The following is a 17,520-nucleotide window of genomic DNA, read 5'->3' as shown; positions in this document are numbered from 1 at the left end:
ACACCGGTCCCTCGCTTTGGAGATGGTGGACCATTTACCAAGTGAACGTCGGGACCGTCGCCTCCCACTGAATGAATATTCCGCCATTATGAGACACACAGATGTCAAACCTGAGGTTTGGACTCTGGTGGGCTGGGAGTACAACCACCCTCCTAGCCACCCAACCTCAGGTTGGTTCTCAACTTGTGCTTATTAGCAATATTGTTTTTTAATTACTTGATGCAAGGACCCAAAGACGGAACCCTAATCTAATCTAACGCCGCACCATTTTAGTGATCGGACGGCGTGGATGCAACTAGACGCCCGCAGCTGGTCAGACCGTTCATCCGCCGTGGCATCTCCCCAATCCCCATTCCCCAGTAGAGGAAGAAGGATCGAAGAAGAGCAGAGAAGCAAAGGCGCCGGCGGCGATGGCGTGGCGGTCGAGCCTGTCCCGGAGCGTGAAGGAGATCCGCTTCCTCTTCTGCCAGTCTTCCCCGGCCAGCGGCCCCGCCCGGTACCTCCCACCAGCACCCTCTTCCTCCCACCACCCGACCCTTCTCCCCCCCCCCCCCCCCATCTCTCCCTGAAATTGGTTCCTCCCTCATGTCGTTGGTGTTGGATTCGTGATCTGATTCGCAGGGAGTTCGTGAAGAAGAACTACGGGGACATCAAGACCCACAACCCCGCTCTCCCCATCCTCATCCGCGAGTGCTCCGGCGTCCAGCCTCAGCTGTGGGCGCGTTACGGTACGCATCCCCCCATCTCATCTTTGCCAGGAACCAGAGATCTAGCCTGTCCGACGTAAACATTTCTCTGGTGCTCGTGCCTGTTCGACGCGTGAAATGGTTCTACTGGAACTGCCGGATCCAGTTATCTTGTGAGATCTCAGAACTGTGGGCTTAGGACCTGTGAGGTTGCAGTGCATTATGACAAACATTTCCATTGTTCACTTCAGTTTTTTTAGCACGTCAGATGCCATGAATTTACATCGTCAGATATTGTGCAAAATTATGTGGATGCGGCATAGGGTTGACTTTTTTTTTTTTTTGCTCTGCACAAGTTCATAGTCTTGGCCCAAAATATTTCCTTCACGATTTCTATCACGCAGGATAGTGCTTGCATTTTATTTGGTTTCCCTTACTCTATCATCGTTCAGCGTAGGTAAACTATAGCTCATAAATTATTTAGTTTCGAAGTTATATTCCAATTGTAGTCGTAAAGCAAAAGACGACATAAACACATAGTACCACATTAAAAAAAAAAATTGGAAGTAGTACGTCGTATCTGATTGCTAACATCTGGAATGCATGATAACTTGGGATGTTTGACCAAGTTTGTTCTTATCAGACAAGCTGATACCACCAAAACTGCACATTTAATTTGGATAACTGAAATAAGCTGTTCGATTGCATTTTTGAGCTTACATACGTTCAAAAGATAGAGGATATATCATTCTTTAACTAAAATGGCACGTGTCTCGTAGAATATGAATGGGATGATAACCCCCTTTGTTTAATCATTTATTACGGTGCTTTCGGATAAACGGTCTGCACAGTACAGATAAAAGAAGAGTAGTTGGATGCATACATTAGGTTAAGTGAGAGAGATTGGCGTGTGGTTGAAACAGATAAAAAATCCTCAAATTGTCATATACCCTCCAAATTCCGGTGCAAACAGTGCAAAGAAAATCAAGTTCAACTCGGTGCTAAACTGGACGCCCCAAGACAGCGACGCACACATCACATTAGTAGTTCCTTGCAGCAGCCCAAGCGTGGAGCGTCATGACCAAGCGGCATGCACAACTGCACTACGTCGAAAACCTCCTTTTAAAGGCAACGATACCTACAACAGTGACATCAGCGATGATATTAGCCATGTGACCCAATTATCTCACAAAATTGTGAAACAAAACTGAAACATAATTGAAACACGATTATTTTGTGAAAGAGACTCGGTGACGTCAGCACCAACGTCAGCAGTTTCGCTTTTTGCCAAAATATTTCACTATGTTATCCATGTACCAGTCCATTTTCATAAAAAAATTCATTTATGTTTTAGTTATTAGATTTATATTAGACAAATATCAAAAGACTCACCAATCTCAAAGCAGTAAGTGGACGACGGATGTGACTCCGGCATGCTTGATGGTATTGACAAATGTTTGCCATCAATGGTGCATGTTGTTAGCTAGATAGTACCCCATGTTATATTCATGGTGGTCGACCATATGGTTGTAAACCGACGTTTCTCCACTTGCAAGTTTAGCAAATATATGAGATCTCTCCAAATAACAATGTCGCTAAGACATCCTATCAATCCAAAGAAACAATGTCAAATTACAAGTCCTCCGAGGGCAATGTTGTTGGGTAATTCTCCCACCTCTAGTACATGCAACCATTGCTCTCAAGCATGCTCGACCATTCTCTTGGTTCATTTTGTGGCATTATCTTCTTTGTGTCATTCTCACTAGGAGCTCGACCTTTCATTGTCTTCACAAACATCCCCACACACTTGAGCTTAGTAGCTTCTCCCGTGCGAAGATACTCATCGATGTAATCCACTAAAATTCCGTAAACGATGACCCTCACTTTGGCCGTATCTTTTGGTATGCCTTAAATCCGATGAGGCCGGTAGCATTCCTTCGGCGAGTGAAAAATCGACGGTTAGCCTCACTAGATTCGGCGATGCAAAGGGAGAGATTTCTCCGCATTCGATAACGCCTACGGGGTAAGTGCAAACCTCGGCGAAATAATCCTACCAACAGAACGTGCGCTTATTAGCAATATTGTTTGTTAATTACTTGATGCAAGGACCCAAAGACGGAACCCTAATCTAATCTAACGCCGCACCATTTTAGTGATCGGACGGCGTGGATCCAACTAGACGCCCGCAGCTGGTCGGACCGTTCATCCGCCGTGGCATCTCCACAATCCCCATTCCCCAGTAGAGGAAGAAGATACAGCGGAGAGAGAGAGAGAGAAGGATCCAAGAAGAGCAGAGGAGCCGGCGGCGATGGCTTGGCGGTCGAGCCTGTCCCGGAGCGTGAAGGAGATCCGCTTCCTCTTCTGCCAGTCTTCCCCGGCCAGCGGCCCCGCTCGGTAGCTCCCACCAGCACCCTCTTCCTCCCACCACCCGACTCTTCTCACCCCGCATCTCTCCCTAAAATTGGTTCCTCTCTCATGTCCTTGGTGCTGGATTCTTGATCTGATTCGCAGGGAGTTCGTGAAGAACTACGGGGACATCAAGACCCACAACCCCGCTCTCCCCATCCTCATCCGCGAGTGCTCCGGCGTCAAGCCTCAGCTCTGGGCGCGCTACGGTACGCATCCCTCCCATCCCATCTTTGCCAGGAATCGGAGATCTCGCGCTTTCCATGTCCGACGTAAACATTTCTTTGGTGCTCTTGCCTACTCGACGCGTGAAATGGTTCTATTGGAACTGCCGGATCCAGTTGTTATCTTGTGAGATCTCAGAACTGTGGACTTTGGACCTGTGAGGTTGCAGTACATTTTGACAAACATTTCCTTTGTTCATCTTCAGTTTTTTAGCACGTCAGATGCCATGAATTTACATCGTCAGATATTGTGCAAAATTATGTGGATGTGGCATAGGGCTGACTTATATTTATAGTCTTGGCCCAGAATATTGCCTTCACGATTTCTATCACGCAGGGTAGTGCTTGCATTTTATTTGGTTTCCCTTACTCTGTCATCGTTCAGCGTAGGTAAAGTATAGCTCATAAATTATTTAGTTTCGAAGTTATATTCCAATTGTAGTCGTAAAGCAAAAGACGACATAAACACATAGTACCGCATTAAAAAATTGGAAGTATCTGATTAAAATATGGAACACATGATAACTTGGGATGCTTGACCAAGTTTGTGCTTTTCAGACAAGCTGATACCACCAAAACTGCACATTTAATTTGGATAACTGAAATAAGCTGTTCGATTGCATTTTTGAGCTTATATAAGTTCAAAAGATAGAGGATATACCATTCTTTAACTAATATGACATGTGTCTCGTAGAATATGAATTGGATGATAGCCCCCTTTATTTAATCGTTTATTACGGTGCTTTCGGATAAATGGTCTGCACAGTACAGATAGAAGAAGAGTAGCCGGATGCATACATTAGGTTAAGTGTGAGAAATTGGCGTGTGGTTGAATGCAAAAGCTTAGTTTAATCATCTAATGTGCCCCTAGACAAGTTCTTCTAGGAAACTAATCAGAGAAGAGTTCTGCTCTGATGTTTTTTTTTTTAATATAGCATAGGATGTGTGAGTATAAGTTAGGCATTTTCGAACTGTAACAATAACACCTTAATCCAAGCTTACATAAAAGCGTTTTCATGTCCAAATTTGAAGCACATCCGGTGGAACTGGATCTAATCATCCTCATTGAAAAGGTGCTAAATAAGTTCCATTCAGGTAAGAATAGTTAACCAATAAGCATATGCTGAAGATTGGGTAACCATGTATTGGAGGAGCTTTGCTTCGTCTAGAAGATGGCTTTCTCAGGGAGGCTAGTACAAGTGAGATTAGGCTGTGTGTGGCATTGCGGTTATCATGATAACCCTGTTTCTCCAACCTTCTTTTGCAAATTTGAGTGTTTGTTTGACCTGCTTTTGTATCTAATTTTCTACAGCAGATTTTAAAATAAGCACAGTGAAACACACTTCAGCTGCCACAAGCTGTGCCTTAATCCTTTCTTGAGAATTCTAAGCCGCATCCCATTTGAAGGAGCTTAAACTTCTTGCTTTGAGTTGAATCTGAAGTCCCCTAACAGGCCCAAACATATCTAAAGCTTAGTTCATTGTAGATGATGGCTTGAACCATTTGACAGAAATTGTCAAACAGGGTCATTGATGTACCCTCAACAAGCATTTGTTGTAGCCATTGACTGCTCTATTGACACCATCGTTCTGCTCGTCATGACCCTTCAACGAACACTACTATGCAGTTATTCCAGAGAAATATATATGTATGGCAGTATTATCCTTATAGAAGCAGGGTTTTCTTATCTGGAGTTTTTTACATAGACCTAGAAACATATACTCCTATATATCTATGCTGGTCAGTGGTGGTTCCAGACCCAAAACCCTGTGGGGTCAATTGCCGCTCCTCAGATTTTGTTGAGATTTCCTCAAGTATAATCAAAGATAAGCTTTTTAATAATGGGATCGACTGATCCTGCAGCTTGTACATAGAATCACCAGTGATGCCGATAAAGGTTTGATAAAGAAATATTTTGAAGAATAAAGTTTCAGTTTGGACATTTATTAGTCCATTACAGTAGCTAAATTACCCTGGGAACTAGTTAAACTGATGCAAATTTTGACTTTTGGTGTTCCTGCGTGCGATTTCATTCTTGGTTCACTTTAGATTGTTTGACCTACCCGGCATGACATCGAATGACAATCTGGATTTGATCAAATAGGATCAGGATTGAATCTTACCCAGTCCAACCTCTTTTATGTATCTTTAAGTAGTTATTGCTCTGTTTCTGTTAACATGTAAAATCTCTGTAGTGTACTCCCTCCGTTCGTCTTTAATTGACGCGGAGTGGCATGCACACAGATATGTAATTAGCTGATAGCTGCGTCAATTAAAAGCGAACAGAGGTAGTAGTTCATAAGCTTCGCTTGTTACCCCTTGTCAATTTATCCCAATGAAGTGGGCAAGCCATACTAAAAGGAAAGTGATAAACAGTTACGCAAACACAGTGCTAGGCCGTTATGACTTGCAAAGAACTGCATACCGATTACTAAATATATTTTGTTTCTTCTTCATGTAACGCATTCCATGCTTAATTTCTGCTTGGACATTCCATATATGCCTTTTTTTGTTTCATGAATATGATATTGGATTATTGTATGAAGTGAATGCATTAGGTGTGTCATGTAACTTCGCATATATGTATCACCATATGTTAATAATATCTCTTGATGTACTGTTCAGATATGGGTGTTGAGAGGTGTGTGCACTTGGATGGCTTGACGGAAGCCCAGATTGACAAGAAGTTGGAGGAGCTGGCCAAGCAGGGAGCGCATAAGGCTAAATAGGCTAGCCAAGTTTTCTTTCGTTGAATCTTCCCAAATAAGAGAAATGATAACATGAGATGTTGTGTTGACCTGATTTCAGTACCATGATTGTACACAATTCTTGAATTTGTACAACTGATTTCCGAGAATGTAACTGTTTTTCCTCTCATTCCTCAAGGGCTGTATTTCATCTTAAAAGTTCAGTTCTAAAAAACCATACTGCTCTTACCTTGTATGTTACAAGCGCGATGGGGTTGTTCTTGATGTTATGGCTTGGATGTGGACCTTGCCCTTACCTTTAGCTGAGATTGATTTGACTTTTCCTGGATACTTTCACGTAATATTTGCATGAAATATGCTTCTTTGTGTATAATGTTCCACAACTCATTTAATATTGCATCAATTCAACATCTCCAGAGACTGTACATTCTACAACGACAGCATGAATCGATAGACCATATATATCTGTACAGAGTGAGCCATGACTTTACTGATAACAATCTCTTGCTATAATTAACCAGTTCAAAACTGGAATGGTGAAGGCAATGGGGTTATAAACAGTACAGTTAGCACTGCCATGTTAGATGGTCAATAGTATCAGAGATAAAATGAACTACTGCTCCAGGGTATATAGTATCGAGAGCTGTTCGTGGAGACTGAACCAGTTGTATCATCGGAGTGAGAGTGAACACTTTCATTAGCTCTTGTTCCTGGAAAAGATTGCAAGTCCCCAACATTTTCTATAGGAACATGGCATGCATACGGCCTTCTTTTTCCGCAGAGGCTGTAGAGACATCTCCACCTCCTTCATGGTGGGTCCCCCTCCCGAAACTGTAAGCACATATCTGCAAGGGAGGCAACATTGTTCATCTCTTCCTCAGTTCCTCGGTTGCTTGCTTCGCCATGAACTAGGGCATCAACAATCTCTTTGACTGGCCTTTCTTTTAGCTCCTCAGATCGTTGGCTCACTCATGTACTTAGCGAGCGCGACTAGACCCGACATCTCTTTTCAGTGAAACGTGAAAGCTATATTTCATTCTTCTCTCGCGTCCGTGCGGCGGCCGCCACGCCGCGTCGGCGCGCCCATTCCTCCCCCCTCCCCTAGCCCTCCTCTGCCCGGTCTCCTCTCCGCCGCCGCCCGGAGCGTCTCCGGGCAAAGCCCCAGCGGCGCGGCGGCGGCGGCCTTCCTCAGCCTGGCGATCGGGGTGCGGCGGCGTCCCTCCACTCCTTTCAAGCAGCAGCGATCTGAGATGGCGGCGACTGGGGAGATCACGCATCGGCGATGTTCGTGGTGGTCTTTGGCCCCGAGCCCTTTGGGCCTCGGCGGGCGGCGGCGCTGCCGACCTTCGGCGGTTGCAGGGTTTCCTCTTGGCTATCTCTGAGTCAAAGAGGGTGCCCAGGATCTGATCCGGGTTTGGTGGTAGTGGCTTCCTTCTTCGCCGGAGGAGGTCGGCTGGTTGCTGGGGTGGCGGATCACGAGATCCGTCTACTCCGGCGATGAAGATCTAGTCGACGACGAGCTAGCGGTGAAGGGGCCACCGGTGAAAACCGCGCCTTGACATCGTTCTTGGCGGATGATGGCGGCGGCTATTGGCGTCGTCCCCTTGCGAAGGCATCATCTTTGTTGGCCTCTCCTCTTTCTCTTGCCAAGTGGACTCGCGGCTGTCGGTGAAAACCGTGCCACGATTGGCGGGCGATGGCGGCGTTAAGCGTCGCTTCCTTCTTGAAGGCATCGTCGTCGCAGTCTGCGGCTACTCACTCGTGCTGCTCCGGGGGAAACCCTAGATCTGGGTCTCCCGGATCGGATGATGACGTCGCTTCCTGCGTCGTTCTACCTCTTGGGGCATCGTTTTTGGAGCAGCGGCTGTATGGAGGTGGATCTTGGTAGAGTGGTGTTCATCTACCACGTTGACGTCGATGATTCTCGGTGGCGTGGAGCTGCAGGGTATCGAAGACGGGCGCGGACTGCTGGATGCGTGCAGGATGGTGGAGCTGTCTGGCGTCATGGTGACATCGACGGTAGGTCTGGCAAGGTCAATGCGGTGATCCCTCTTGAAGATGGGTGAGAGGAAGACGACGGTAGCAATTTCTGTGGCATGTGTAATGGCGTGCGTGGGTCCGCTTGACTGGTTGTGCTTCTCAGCCGCCAATGGGCGGCTTGGGAAAGCATTCCGTTTTAGATGATGTGCGTTGGTGTATTGTCAGGGTAATGACCTTGTTCATGGTCACCCCCTTCATCGCTATTATAGGTATAGCGAGTTGTCGCTGGAAAGGTGGCTTCAAGTTGATCTTTCTATCTCCCTTGTAAGGCTTTACGAATAATTTAATAAAGAAAAGGCAGAGGTTGAGGCGATGCTCCCATTTCGAAAAAATATTCCATTCTTCTCATTTGACTTCCTGGTGCGGAAATACTCCAGGTCGAAGTACCAAAACGTCACATAACGTTAACAATCTGCTAGTCGGTCAACTCTGTTAGGTCAAGGCTTAGCGATATGGGTGATTTCGCCATCCCGCCGCCGCCACCTTACGAGAGTCGAACGGATCACCGTCGGGTGCTGAGAGAGGTCAGGCGCGTCACACGCCGCACATAGAAGGAAGGAAGCGGGGAGTCCGTCCCCAACTAAGGATGGCAATAGGTAGGGTATGTACAGGGTAGAGCTATAGTGTACCCATACCCGTATAGTTAAGGTGTGCAAACTTCTGCCCATACCTACGGATAAAAACTATACCCATCCCAGTGGGTACCCAACCTATTTAATACCCGGTAGGTAGGTCAAATTGAACACATGTTACTCGCAATTTACATTTATCGATAGCAAATTTGATTAAAAAATGAATTATCTCAACTCATAACATGTAGTTGAGTACATAACAATTAACAAAATATAGAAATCGCAATCTAATATTCTAATTCATAAGTCAACAAAAATAGACGCGTGACATGAAAAATTGACAATAAACGGGTAAGGTATGGGTATACCGACGGGTACGAGGTTATTCCCGTGCCATATCCATAACTTAACTGGTAGGGTATGGTTACTACCTATGAGTATAAAAATGTACTCATATCCTGCCCATGCGGGTACAATACCCGTGGATAAAATTGTCATCCTTATTCCCAACATGAAGAAGAAGAGGCGGTGGGGGACCTTTAAAGCCCTGGCCCCACTAGAGACCCTAGATCACTAAATCTCCAATCCACCAGATAGATCTAATCTAGCCCCAGAGGCTGAGGGCAACTCGTCTTGGGTACCGCCGGCAATGATGGCTGCCAAGGAAAGGATAAAAAAAGAATCGATACAACATCGGTTCATAGATTGCCCATTTTCTCAAATTATTTGACGCATAATTTATATGACATCCAATTTGGCACCACCTAAAGAAATTACAAACCTCTTTAGTAATTGCTTAAAGGGAATTCCAAAGAAAGATCTTATTCAAACACAGGTGGGTGGTATGCTCCGTGCATGTTATGGGTTTTATGGAATATGCGAAATGACATTGTGTTTACAAAATCGAAAGCTTCATCATTTTGGTAGCTCTATGATCACCTTTATGGGTGCAACCGGTTGGAGACGGCTCAGGAGTTTTTCAGCTAGTGCGGGTGGAATCAATTGCTGATGTATCGTTGCTCCCATCGTGTTTTGATCTTCCGTTGGTTGATACAAGTATCGACCCTATGCGATATTTGAGCTGTAATAATTGTGATATAAACTTTGCAATAAAGTAATAAAGAGGTCATATGCATCATGTTGATACGGAGGCCAGGTTGCCCATTTTTTCGAAAAAGTGAAATATATGCCTATAAGAAGGCATACAATATATGAGAATAATGAACTCACCATAAGAGTAATTACGGCTTTAGGTTACGGTAAACTTGGCCAAACGAAACAGCCAGCACAACAATAAACGCTGGCTCTTATATTGTGTACTGTTTCTAATACGTCCAGTAACTGAAAACTTGTTCGATTCTTCCCCTCAAAGAACCTTGGAAAGGTGTAATAATAATTAAAAAATTCTGATAATCCATCTTTTGCTTGCATAGTCTCCGGCATGATGGGTTCTGAAGAAACCCCCGATAACAATTACAATGCCAGTTAATTGGCCCTCTAAGTATCATTGTTATTGCAGTCTTTGCTCCCCAATTGGAGTCATTACCAAATTAAGGACGCACCAACAAAACTGCCACACGTCCTCCACAATATATGCATGCTTCTGCTCTGACTGATGGTCTCCAATCAAGAAACACAGCTCATATGGAAGAAGAAATAGATGAAATGACTGCCCTTTCCCTTGGCATTGGAGCTACTAGCCAGCACTCCAAATATAAGAGAGGCACTGGCTCCAATCCAAAATCACCTATCGGATTCAGTCTCCAGTTCCCAGATCAAGGTGACGACGAGAACAGCGATGGCCACACGAGGAAGAAGCTACGTCTTTCCGATGAACAGGTCATGTTACTTGAAGGCGTCTATGGAGAACATTGCACTCTTGATACTGTAAGTTCATGTCAAAATATTTCCTAGCATTTTCAGGCATTAGAACTCCCATGTTATTATCATAGAAAAGTTGATATTATGGTTAAAAAGACAACTAGTCTATGAAGCAAGGGCTGGCGAAGAGGCTGAATGTAAAACCGCAGCAAGTCGAAGTCTGGTTTCAGAACAGAAGAGCCAGGTACCGTGACCAAAATTGTCTATTTATCAGGTTGTTTGTAGTATTAGTTTTCTGATAGTTGATTTGACCAAAATTTTAGGAGCAAGCAGAAGCATATCGCAGCAGATTACGATTATTTGAAGAGAAAGTCTGAAAGGCTAATCAAGGAGAACCAGAAGCTGAAGATGGAGCTCCAAGAACTGACGAGTATATCTCACCGTGGCTGTACTCAAAATGGCTTGAATTTAGTTTCCGTCTGCTCATTCTGCAACCAGATTTTCAGAGACCACCATGGTCATAAGAAATTCTAAAGTATATACGTGTAGATCAGTATCTTACATCTGAGACAGCTAGGATTTACTTCAGGATTTGTTTTACAAAAGATATGGCAGTGAAATGTAAATAATGGGAAATAGTGTTTTCCTTACTGAATAAAAAGCGATGCATTCATATAAAATAGTAGTACCCTTCAGAAATCCTTATTTGTTTTGAATACAATGGCATGCCTGAAGAAGAGAGTATGTATGGGAGTTTTTTACACGCCCTGCTTCCCATAGCATGATATCGGTATACAAGGTTTTCACCGGCATTTTCTCGGTTAAAGTTCATGTAATAGAAAATCCATGCTGAAAAATAGTTTAAAGTTTACTATGTAGTTCTTTGGTCAATAGTTAATTAGATTATACAGATTAGCACCCTCTTGTTTTGGCGCCTGTTGTCATGCTTTGGGGAGTAGGCCGCGTGTCCGTCGATCCTCGTGAACAAATCCCGGTGCCTAAATAACATCCTTATTACATTGTTTCTGAGGTCCCAGTCTCTCCAAAAACAGGAGCAACGCCTTGCAACGCATAAATCATCTCTGTCGCAACAAGTTAAGTAACTGACGTGCACCCGATTTGACAAGTTCCATCAATCCTCCGGAGACTTCCAAATATATGGGAGAGCGTGAACTGCCGTAATTTGTACGAGTCAATAAGAGCATGAGATTTAATAAGAGCATGAGATTTGAACTGTTCAAACTCAATCGTTTTCGACGAAAGGTATTGAGAAAACAACAGTGTGAACCATATTCTTAGGTAAGAGCCACAGAATGCCGGTCTTATTGCCAGGAATTCGACCAGTTTGTCTATGGGTCGTTTTTGTTGATAGCTCTGTTTTTCTGGCCCATTAATTTGCCCCCCTGTCCACTTGGAAACAAAGACTCCTCGAAGTCAGTCAAGGCAAGAGTGAATCTTTGTATGGTAGTATGGTACTCGCACTGCCAAGAGTCAAGGTCGTTCATTGGTCGACTGCGAATACTCCTTGCGACAAGTGTTGGGCACCCAAGAGCATATACTTGGAGGATGAAAAATAGAGTAATCCGGCAGTTATACATAACCATTATTGCAATTTCTGGACACTATTTTGATCCATCTAGTACGTTTAACGTGAGAAAAACGTCCGCTATTTTTATTTTTGGGCTCCAATTAACTTGGACCGCATCCTTGCGTGCCGTGCTCACTAGTTCATCTTCTTGCTCGTGCACCACTCACATTGCTGCCAAATTTATATCTTTCCTTTTCTCTTGTCTATAACTGTGAGACAGTGTAGTCCGTTTAAAAGTCCGGTGGGGTGTAGTAGCGTGAAATTGACAGGAAGACGTCCGGTTCCTTCCCATTTGAGCAAATATATAGTATGCGGAGAACTCCTTGTATAGTTGTATACGTACGGTCTCATTAGTACGCATGCTTCAACTAAAATACTAGACAGGAGCAACACCTTTTAGCTCAAATGAGACCGTACTAGACATCTAGTACTCAAAGGAGTACATCATTTCTGAGGTCCTAAGCTCTTGAAAACAGGAGCAACACCTTTTAGCCCATACAATTATTTATGTGTTGCAACAAGTTGAGTAATATCACGTACTGTGAACCGCTTGTACAAGCCGTAATTTATACGGTTAATAAGAGCATGGGATTTGAATTGTCCAAACTCAATCATTTTACGAAAGGTATTGGGGAAACAACAGTGTGAGCTGTATTCTCTAATACTACCAGCCACAGAACGCCAGTCGTATTACCAGATTTTTGAACAGTTTCCCTATAGATAGAGTTGTTTTTGTCGGCAGCTCGTTTTTTCTTACCCCTCCACCCCGGTTTCCACTTGGAAACAAAGACTCCTGCAGGTCAGTCAAGGCAATAGTGAAGCTTTGTATGGAACTAGCACTGCCGAAAATCCAAAGTCATTCATTTTTCTACACCCGCAAAGTCATACTGTACATTATTGTAGGAGTACACAGACTTCTTCTCACAAGTGTTTGCTATTCGAATTGACACTCAAGAGCGGAACATGGGAGCATATGCTCCCTCTATTTTGAAATTTATCTTACACATATTTTGTACTTCAAAAAAATTGAAATGAAAAATTCGCACGTACATCTTCACGTGCTACACGCTCACAGAGTTGTTTCATAAAAAATGGACTTGTCATGTGACGTGTGTAAAAAAGACAAAACTCAGTGGAAAAATAATGCTTTTTAAAAGATAAACTTTCTCTTTTTTACATAGACCACAAAAAATATTAATTTTTCGTGAAACTTGACGAATGCACATATATTATGGAGATGTACATGTAAAATTTTTTGTCAAAAATTTTCAACAACTCGAAATATAATTTTTTGGTATAGGGAGCATACGCACCCGGGAGCCGAATTGAATTTCCGACTCAAGAGTATATACATGCTTTCAGTGACTCTTACCTAAAAAAGAATTGTAGTTGCTGCATACTGTTCCAATCCTTCTATTCCCTCCGGCCCCATTTTTGAGTTTCTTTTTTGCCAAACACAGTGTAGACGCTCACATATATGCGCATGTACTCACTTCTATAAAAACACGTACGCACACCCTACCCTTATAAGCACCTTCTAGAGAGTGCATCCAAAAACTTGATTTGACGGGTCTTGAGATTGACGAAGTCACCACAGACGACTCGATGTCGACGGAAACGTCGCATCCCACTGAAGAATGTTGCGCCTTTAATGAGACACAAAGTGTCAAACCTGGGGTTTGAACTCTGATGGGCTAGAGGTGCCACTGCCCTTCTAAGGGATCTCCAACGCTGCGACCCAAATGAACGTATTGGGCCGTCCATTTTAGGCCGTTTGAGTGGCCGCGTGTCCGTTTGGGTCGCACGCTGCGCCCAACGCAGCGGCCACCCATTTGGCCATTTGGTCTATTTCTTTGGGAAATAGGCCATTTGGTCACACAGATTTATAAATAATATCTAAAAATAGAATAATATGAAATAAAATGTTGCATGACCAAAAAACGAAATGTGTCATAGTTTGAACAAATATAAAAATTACAAATTAAGATTGTCAACTCAATTTGTGCGCTCGAGGATCTCCTTCTGCCTCTTCTCGAACCAAGCTCGTTCATGGCGGTCAAGTCGGCGGTCATGATCATGTGGTCCTCGGCTTGCCGTTCAGCTCAACTTTCCTCTCCTTCAACTCCACCTCTTTGGCCCTTGCCGCTGCAATGAGCTCAATTTTTTTTTTATCTTTGGTCTCAACTTCCCTAGCCTTCGTCTTGGCCTTGACCTCTTCAATCTCAAGCTTCCTCATTTGGACATTGAAGTAGATCTTCATGTCCTCTTCCTTGTCCCGACGCCTCCTCTCATCCCTCTTGTTCGTGGACACCTCTTTGTCAGCATACATCTCCTTCAAGGTGCCAACCAAATGCATGGCCGAAACATCAGGCTTCATGTTGGCCTTGGTTGCCTTGTGGCCCCGTGCACGGCTTGCACGAGAAGCGGAGCTACCGCAAGGCTGGCCACCATCAAGGTCAATGACCGTGGCATCTTTGGCAGTCTTGCTGCCAATCAAGCTCGCCATGTACCCCTCATACCCCACCTGGAACTTGGGGGTGCCCTCGAGTTCCTTCCAACAATGAGAGAAGAAAAAGGTCCTTCATTCATTCGCTGTTTTGAAGTAATCCAAAGCTTGCCACACCTAGAGAAAAATGAGACAACAATGACAAACATATGTGCAAACAACGAAAGAACAAGTTGAGGTTAAGAACTATACCAAGTCCTTCACGCTGATGCCGCTAACGGGAATCCGCTTCACGTGATCATACGCCACCTGGAACTTGTTGCATTCCGTTTAAATTGTTCCCCACCTCCTTTGGAGGGAGCACTCGTTGCGGTCGATGTCAAATCGCTCCTCCCCGCACCTGTGATGCTCATGGAAGTAGTATGGATCCGGCGCCTGAATATGGTCCCCTTCTGCTTGGCACCTGTCAATGGATCTTGCCCAATGGCCAACCATCCCTCGACGATCATTTTGTCCTCCAGCTGGGTGTAGTTGCTGATTCTTTTGCTAAGTCGGCGACCTCGAGCTTGTGCAACTGCGGCTTGTGTGAGCTCGTCACCGAACAACGGCTCCTCGTCGATGTTCATGGTGCCGGGTTGGCCAGTGGTGTCCTCCTCTATGTCAATGGGAGGTGGCGGGGGAGCCTTCTCGGTCGACGGATATTGCATGGTGGTGGGCATCATCGGCGGGTAAGATGGAGGGGCCTGCATCGTGGCCGCTCCCTGCATAGATCGCGGCGCGTGCTCACCTGACAAATCGTCGAACAGGTTGCGGGCACTGGTCATCATTGCTGCTCCCAGCTGCTTGGGGGGCCTTGGAGTGCGCCGTCGGCGCACGGTTGAGATCAATGGACGAAGGCGACGACCCCATCATGGACTCGCCCACCTCCGGTGACCCATCCCGTGACGGGTACAGGTACCGCCCCGACGGCGCCATTGAATGTACTAGGACGTCGCCTAGAGGGGGGGGGTGAATAGGCGGTGTATAAAAACTTCTACTTGAGAGCTAAACTAGGCGGAATAAAACTACACATGTGTTTACTAGTTTAGCTCAAAGCCTAACAACAAGGGGTTTGCCTAAGAGCACCAACAACCTATGCTAGCATGATGAGCAACAAGGTGATAACAAGATAGGTAGAGCATCAAGCATGATAGATATCACAATGTAAAGCGCATAGGTAAAGGAGCTTGGGTTGAGAAGTAACCGGTGCACGAGGAGACGACGATGTATCCCGAAGTTCACACCCAAGGGTACGTCTCCGTTGGAGCGGTGTGGAGGCACAAGGCACTCCAATAAGCCACTAGGGCCACCGTATTCTCCTCGAGCCTTTCCTCCAAGGGGGAAAGCCTCGATCCACTAAGGGACCCTTGAGGGTGGTCACCGAACCGTACAAGCTTGGGCAAACTCCCAAGTATCAAGCTTGAGGCAACTCCACAACACGGAGGCTCTCAATTACAAGGCCACAAGAGGCTACAACACGCCACACCGGCAATAAAGCCACCAAGACACCAACGCGCCACAACCGGCTCCAAAACCACAAAGGCTAACACACTCCACAAAGGCAACAACGCCACAAAGGCTACCACGCCACAAAGACGACAAGGCCACAAAGGCTACAAAGCCACAAAAGGCTACAAGGCCACAAAAGGCTACAAGAACACCACTAAGGCAACAAGGCCACTAAGGCAACAACACCACTAAGGTCAACATGCCCTCTACGAGATCGAAACCACGGAGAGAACCCAAACCGATGCACCTAATGCAATGGCTAAGAACACCACTAAGATGCCCAAGTTCTTCTCTCCCAAATTCCAAAAAAGCTACAAAAGCTATTGGGGGAATAAGGGAGGAAGAACAAATATGAGGAGAAACACCAAGCAACTCCAAGATCTAGATCTAGCAAGATCCCCTCACTTGGAGAGGGATTCAATTGGTGAAGCTCTAGATCTAGATCTCCTCTCTCCTTCCCCCCAAAAATATGCAAGAAATAGTGGGGGGATCAAGAGGAGGAAGAAAACCTTCAAGGTCAACAATGGAGGAGAGAGAATGGAGGGGAAGAAGTGTTTGGGTCGGAGGTGGAAGAGAGGTATAAATAGGGGGCCCAAAATATAGCTGTTGGAGGCAGAAAAACGGTCAGATTCGCGCCCGAGCGGTACTACCGCTTGTCAAAGCGGTACTACCGCTCGCGCGCAAAACTGTGCCCTAACAATCTTATGCTATTACATGACCAATCTCATCCAATCCCTACCATCCCCTTCAGCCTACAGCGTGGGAATTACTCACACATGGATGGGGGAAACATGGCTGGTCGATGGAGAGGCGTCGGTGGTGATGATGGCGATGATCTCCTCCAATTCCCCGTCCCGGCGGAGTGCCGTAACGGAGTTTCGGTCCCGAGACGGAGTTTCGCGACCGGTGGCGACGTACTCGGATGGTTTCGGCGATTTCGACTTCTCCCCGTGCGTTTTTAGGTCGAAGGCAATAAGTAGTCCGAAGGAGGGCGTCGGGGGCCAGCCGAGGCCGCCACACACTAGGGCCGCGCGCCCCCCTCCCGGGCCACGCCGGCCTAGTGTGTGGGGCCCTCGGGCCCCCACCGGCTTGCCCTTCCGGCTCCGTCAATATTCTGGGAAAATAGGACCTTCCGCATAAATTCCGAGGATTTTCCTGAAAGTTGGATTTCTGCACAAAAACGAGACACCAAAGCAATTCTGCTGAAAACAGCGTTAGTCCGTGTTAGTTGCATCCAAAATACACAAATTAGAGGCAAAACAATAGCAAAAGTGTTCGGGAAAGTAGATACGTTTTGGACGTATCAAGCAATTACTAGCTCACCATTTTTAATTTGAAAATCATGTGCCACCTCTAAAGCTCTATCACGAGATTCCTTTACCATAGATAGCTCTAGAGTAAAGGTCTCCTCAAGAGATTCATTGGTGGTTTGTTGTTCTTTAAGAGCTTCACTAAGAGTTGCAATCTCGTTTGCATACTCG

At 45.3% G+C, this 17,520-nt stretch overlaps 1 protein-coding gene across 3 annotated transcripts; it reads left to right on the top strand.

Annotated features, from left to right (window-relative positions):
- The first annotated feature begins 341 nt into the window (after positions 1-341).
- LOC124674464 (NADH dehydrogenase [ubiquinone] 1 alpha subcomplex subunit 2-like) lies at positions 342-6,293 on the top strand. 3 transcript variants are annotated; one of them, XR_006993017.1, is made up of 4 exons: positions 342-496; positions 622-728; positions 5,942-6,134; positions 6,175-6,293. XR_006993017.1 is itself a non-coding variant. In XM_047210507.1 (3 exons), the coding sequence occupies exons 1-3, from the start codon at positions 411-413 to the stop codon at positions 6,043-6,045; spliced, it is 297 nt and encodes a 98-aa protein (XP_047066463.1). In that variant the 5' UTR covers positions 342-410; the 3' UTR covers positions 6,046-6,293. The 3 variants fall into 3 exon arrangements, 2 of the variants coding, with proteins under 2 accessions (XP_047066463.1, XP_047066464.1); XM_047210507.1 differs by having other exon boundaries at positions 5,942-6,293; XM_047210508.1 differs by lacking the exons at positions 342-496; positions 622-728 and adding exons at positions 2,969-3,080; positions 3,198-3,301 and having other exon boundaries at positions 5,942-6,293.
- Positions 6,294-17,520: the final 11,227 nt, after the last annotated feature.

Source organism: Lolium rigidum, chromosome 7, assembly GCF_022539505.1.
Source record: "Lolium rigidum isolate FL_2022 chromosome 7, APGP_CSIRO_Lrig_0.1, whole genome shotgun sequence".
NCBI classification, from domain to species: Eukaryota; Viridiplantae; Streptophyta; class Magnoliopsida; order Poales; family Poaceae; genus Lolium; species Lolium rigidum.
This window is presented reverse-complemented; position numbering and strand designations above follow the sequence as displayed.